Below are 6,282 nucleotides of genomic sequence, written 5' to 3'. Positions count from 1 at the left end.
TGGGTCAGAAGTTTACATACACTAAGTTGACTCTGCCTTTAAACAGCTTGGAAAATTCCAGAAAATTATGTCTTTAGAAGCTTCTGATAGGCTAATTGACATCATTTGAGTCAATTGGAGGTGTACCTGTGGATGTATTTCAAGGCCTACCTTCAAACTCAGTGCCTCTTTGCTTGACATCATGGGAAAATCAAAAGAAATCAGTCAAGACCTCAGAACATTTTTTGTAGACCTCCACAAGTCTGGTTCATCCTTGGGAGCAATTTGCAAACGCTTGAAGGTATCACGTTCATCTGTACAAACAATAGTATGCAAGTATAAACACCACGGGACCACGCAGCCGTCATACCGTTCAGGAAGGAGACGCGTTCTGTCTCCAAGAGATTAACGTACTTTGGTGCGAAAGTGCAAATCAATCTCAGAACAACAGCAAAGGACCTTATGAAGATGCTGGAGGAAACCAGTTCAAAGTATCTCTATCCACAGTAAAACGAGTCCTTTATCGACATAACCTGAAAGGCCGCTCAGCAAGGAAGAAGCCACTGCTCCAAAACCACCATAAAAAAAGACAGACTATGGTTTGCAACTGCACATAGGGACAAAGATTGTACCTTTTGGAGAAATGTCCTCTGGTCTGATGAAACAAACATATAACTGTTTGGCCATGATGACCATCGTTATGTTTGGAGGAAAAGGGAGAGGCTTGCAAGCCGAAGAACACCATCCCAACCGTGAAGCACGGGGGTGACAGCATCATGTTGTGGGGGTGCTTTGCTGCAGGAGGGACTGGTGCACTTCACAAAATAGATGGCATCATAAGGATGTAAAATTATGTGGATATATTGAAACAACATATCAAGACATCAGTCAGGAAGTTAAAGCTTGGTCACAAATGGGTCTTCCAAATGGACAATGACCCCAATCATACTTCCAAAGTTGTGACAAAATGGCTTAAGGACAACAAAGTCAAGGTATTGGAGTGGCCATCACAAAGCCCTGACCTCAATCCTATAGAACATTTGTGGGCAGAACTGAAAAAGCGTGTGCGAGCAAGGAGGCCTATAAACCTGATTCAGTTACACCAGCTCTGTCAGGAGGAATGGGCCAAAATTCACCCAACTTATTGTGGGAAACCTGTGGAAGGCTATCCAAAACGTTTGACCCAAGTTAAACAATTTAAAGGCAATGCTACCAAATACTAATTGAGTGTATGTAAACTTCTGACCCACTGGGAATGTGATGAAAAAAATAAAAACTGAATAAATCATTCTCTCTACTATTATTCTGACATTTCACATTCTTAAAATAAAGTGGTGATTCTAACTGACCTAAGACAGGGAATTTTTACTGGGATTAAATGTCAGGAATTGTGAAAAACTGAGTTTAAATATATTTGGCTAGGTGTATGTAAACTTCCGATTTCAACTGTAGGAGAAAGTAATAATTTAATACAACCACAATAAAAGAAATGACACTGGAAAGTCTAGGTCCATTCTTAATCACTATTAGTGTGTTTTTAATGGTTTAACTAAGCTGGCCTTCTCTTGGTGCCTATGTTTAAGGGCTCCTGAGTGTCGCAGCGGTCTAAGGCACTGCATCTCAGTGCTAGAGGTGTCACTACAGACCCTGGTTCAATTCCAAGCTGTATCATGAGTCCTATAGGGTGGCACACAATTGGCCCAGCGTTGTTAGGGTTTGGCCAGGGTAGGCCGTCATTGTAAATAGGAATTTGTTCTTTACTGACTTTCCTAGTTAAAAAAATATAAAAAAATAAGGTGCCTGCCAAGAGAGTGGTCTGGTTTGCCTCACTAAATGAGAAACCAGCAGGAACGGGTACAACGACCTATGCAGAACCTAAAGGTATTCATTTTGAATGCATATCCTTAAGCAAAAGTTGTTATTCCTTTGTACCTTTCAAGGACCAGACCCTGAAAATGATAATTATGTTGGCTGTTTTACTAGCTGAGGAAATTGACTTTGGTTTAGCCTACTTGAATAAAAACTCTTCAATTAAGCAGGCGTCTGTCTAAAGTATTCTGTCTTTTCAAGGTGAATATTTAACTATCACAATTTTCCTGTGATAAAACAGTAGGAAGGGATTAGAAGAAACAAAAACAACTCACCATGAAATGAGGGCTGGCAATAAGTCCATAATGTAATGAGAACCATATTGAAATGTCACTTTGCTGGCTCTAATGCAGCTGTATTCTCCAATAAATTTCATCGCATAGATTAAAGTATTCCATAGATGTTACCATGTATCTAGACCATTGAATGTTATAATCATTGTAATATATTGCTTCTAGATGGTTATGTATCTATTCATCAGTATTTACCTATTATCGCTGCATCATTTCAACACCGGTATTCAGATACATGGGGATTTGTCACAACAAGTTAAACCTTGTCAATGCCTGATTGCCAATGCCCAAGAATGCCTGAATAGTCCGATCAATTGTTGTTTCAAAAAATAAAAATAAGCGTGACCTTTTCCAGACTCTTCACCATAATTTGACCATAAACTAAATGAGTGGTGCGCAGAAGTGCGTGTGTGAATTAGCTCATTCAAAATGAAACAGAGATGCATTTATCTAAGTGAATGCTTTATGGCTGATGTAGCAGCCAGTCAGTTCTTCCATTAAATTATTTTCAAGGAATGATTCTCCAAGCATTTGAGGGTAGACAGGTTTGCAAATGGTGATACTTTCCATGGCTGCTGCTTAGTGAGAGTTGTTTATTTGGGAGTTATTTTGGCCAAGGTTTATTGAGAGGTTCCCTGTGACATGGTTGCACACTGAAATATTGTCCCTGCCAACAAAGAGAACACTCTTCATTAGAAAAATAAACAGTTGTTTGTTCAGTCATGTTCTTTATAAGGTCTCTCCCTATGTTCTACTTGCTCACAACAATTCAAAACATTTGAAGCATTTTGTGTTGGTATTATTATTGAGTGTATGTGTCATGAGTGTCATTTAAGGATGCTATTATATAGAGTATTTAACATGTTTTTCCTCATGACAAATAATATCTCTATATCCTGTTGTTTTATAACCTAGTAAGCCTTTTTTGTAAAATCCTCAGCAGTATTTGTACAGGGTAGCCAGTAGGCTAACCTCTCAAAATGAATAGTAGCTGTTGGCCTATTGATAGAAATAGTAGTGGCTATGGCCCCTCACATTCAGTTCTAATTGTTGTTCACCGCTTCTAGCTAATTTCCCCCCTCTGTTATCAATGGAAAATTAGCAGAAGTAGTCAGATATTCCGACAGAGGGCGATCAGAATCCAAATTGACGGACCCCTCCTCTCCCTAACCCATCCCCGCCTCTTGATTGAGGGAGGTTTCGGGGATCTCCTACAACAAACCCACATTCAGATGTAATTAATATATCCATCACAACCCGTGGAGGATATATCAGAGGGAGCAGGTTACTCTCTCAGCGTCCTGCAAAAGAAAACGAAACACCATGCCGATCCTCAGAGGGGAGGACTTGAAACTGGAATCACGCGTCAAAGCGCACAAGAATGAGAACCGCTGATGCCACTGATGCTGTCACAGAGCCATTTCATACAATGTATTGAATTCGTGCGTAAAAAGGAAACACTGCCTATATCTAGATTTGTTTTACGAAAGAGACTATTCATCTTTACCATCTTCAATCAATTATCGTTTGTTATGGAGTAAGCAGTCTGACTTTTAAGGACACCAACACTCAAGAAGTGAAATTTGGCTGGATGTAACTCAAGCCGGTGCGCACTCCGCAAGAACCGGGCACAACTGTACGCAGCAGAGTAGCCTAGGCCTACCTGTTTAGCTGTATCCTCTAATACTGTCTTATTGTGCGTAACGGACATGGATCAATCACAGCATTTTGTAGCAATGTACTTGCTGATGTTGTCCCTCGGACTTATAATAGAAGAAGGGCTATGCCAGCATTATTACCTCCTCCGTCCTATCCCGAGTGACAGTTTGCCACTTGTGGAATTAAAAGAGGACCCAGATCCTGTCTTTGACCCAAAAGAGAGGGACCTCAATGAAACCGAACTGAAAAGTGTATTGGGGGACTTTGATAGTCGCTTGATGTCTATTACACCACCACAGGATAAATACACTGGCAACGATGAGCTTGACGATTTGGACATTCAACAGAAGCCCAGTGGAGTGATGCCGAATGAAATCAAAGCAATGGATTTTGACGTACAGTTTGGCAAGAAGCACAAACCCAGTAAAAAACTTAAACGGAGGCTGCAGCAGTGGCTGTGGTCATTCTCGTTCTGTCCCGTCATTTATACATGGGACGACCTCGGCAGCAGATTTTGGCCACGTTATGTGAGAGTGGGAAACTGTCAAAGCAAAAGATCATGTTCGGTTCCAGAGGGGATGGTCTGCAAACCAGCAAACTCGACCCATTTTACGATATTGAGATGGCGATGTATACAGAAGAAAGGGGGCCTCAAATGTACTTGGATACCAGTTCAATACCCGATGATAACCGAATGCAAATGCGCCTGCTCGAACTGAAATAACTGTTTTCAAGTATAAATTATAATGACTTTGTAATTTTGTATGCACTACCGAGTGTAGGAATGTATTTTATGTATATGAGGTGCCATTCAATTATGTTGGTTATTGTAAAAAGTCAGTATTACGTGTAACCAGAGTCTACCGTATATTTATATTAAAGATCAATGGCGCATAGGTGCCGTTTTATAAACATGTTGTTTTCCATTATGGAAACTAATCTATCGACCTCAGATTTCATGTGGATTGTGTTATCTTGCAGCTGATATACAGCTGAATATCGGTAGCCTATTTCAACGATTTATCAAGTAAATTAAGAGAACTGCTATTTATTCTTTATATTCATATAATAAAATGTCCCTGAAATAATGAAATCTCTATTTTGTCTTAAAATATATATCTCCCCTATACCTATCAACTCAACACACCGTGAACCCTTTGATGGAGTAATGACACCTGTCACAATTAGGGTTATAGCGTGCGCACTCACTCACTCTGAACCAAACTCTCAGGAGTCTCGCGTAGTTTGCGCAAGTAAGCAGTCTGGTTCAGGAGACTCTCAGTAAAGCAGCGTGCACCGGTCATACACGGGTAACCTATGGGCGGCTCTCAGTAGATTACTTACTTACACAGTTATACACTTTCATAGAGCTGGGTCCAAGACTTACTTGTTAATTATATTTGTTAAAACTTGGGGTTCCCAGGAGTGGATACGGGCTGAGGATTCCCTGAGTCATAATTGTTAAGCGTTTGTATTCATGCGTATATGCGCACAATTCACGCACACTATTGGATAAATGGAGGGAGTTTTGTGCTTTTTCTACAATCTTACCTTTTTGTATAGTAGCAACTGAAACTAAAATATTGATGAGAACAAGATGCTTGGTGACCTTGGACAATCTATCAAAGTCTCAAATTGAGTTGATATTTTCCCACATTTGTTTTATCAACCAGTGACCAGTCCTATAATTACCCTGCCATAGTAAAACCATCTGTCCTCCATCAAACAGTGATCAGCTTACGAACCCATTAGAAATGCATTGCATGCTGATGAATTAACACTGATTTATTGATCCATGGTTTCAGCAGCTGTTGACAGTTCTCAGAGAGTCATCTCCAACACCCACCTCCTCATTAGGAACACAGCAGGAGTGAGCTCTAGAATGGAGCTGGAATTCCAGAGTAAGCAGAGGCCAATATTCTACCTGAAGTTGAACAAATATAAGTTATTTCTACCATCAAAACAATAGCTTATTGGGGATTGTTTCATTATGCAGACAATGCAGTCTAGCCTACTAGCCTATTCATAGCAATATACAGTATTTAGCTGGTAGACTATTTATATTACACATCTCATCACTCATAGGCTTACCAGTGTTCACAGAAGGTGGGTCACTATCACGAGGCCGCTTGGTCTTTGGCAGTCATCCGCTTGGTTTTCTAGAGAGGAGGAGGAGGGCCGGCACTCTCACTAGAGGAACTGTCACTATTCTCGAGGGGAGGAAGAAGAGGAGGAGCCAGACATCTTTCACTGTCGGGACTGGAAGGCTGCTTGTGCTAGCTGCTGCCATGGTGTTTCGTCAGTGGAGGATGAGGTGGTTGCTTTGCTGATGTGGTTATCATGGGTAATTTGGCACGAGCTTGATCAGATAAAGATTTTTTAACTTGATTGCCAATTAGGTGAGGAGGAAGGAGGGCTGCCGCCGGCGCCACTAAGAAATAGCCTAATTAGATGCACAACAACTATATTGTCTGTCTGCCTC

At 40.8% G+C, this 6,282-nt stretch overlaps 1 protein-coding gene across 1 annotated transcript; it reads left to right on the top strand.

Moving 5' to 3' along the window:
* The first annotated feature begins 3,391 nt into the window (after positions 1–3,391).
* Positions 3,392–4,714, top strand: LOC110538563 (noggin-3-like). Its single transcript, XM_021625455.3, has one exon. It carries the CDS (start codon positions 3,851–3,853, stop codon positions 4,517–4,519), a length of 669 nt encoding a protein of 222 aa, XP_021481130.2. The 5' UTR covers positions 3,392–3,850; the 3' UTR covers positions 4,520–4,714.
* The last annotated feature ends 1,568 nt before the right edge of the window (positions 4,715–6,282 follow it).

The sequence above is a fragment of the Oncorhynchus mykiss genome, chromosome 12 (assembly GCF_057628025.1).
Source record: "Oncorhynchus mykiss isolate SJ-2025 chromosome 12, ASM5762802v1, whole genome shotgun sequence".
Taxonomy (NCBI): domain Eukaryota; kingdom Metazoa; phylum Chordata; class Actinopteri; order Salmoniformes; family Salmonidae; genus Oncorhynchus; species Oncorhynchus mykiss.
Note: the sequence above shows the minus strand (reverse complement) of the source record. Positions and strands in the feature narration are given on the sequence as shown.

What these genes read in the sequence shown, in the direction of transcription:
- LOC110538563 (XM_021625455.3), top strand. Translation starts at nt 3,851, where the DNA reads ATGGATCAATCACAGCATTTTGTAGCAATGTACTTGCTGATGTTGTCC.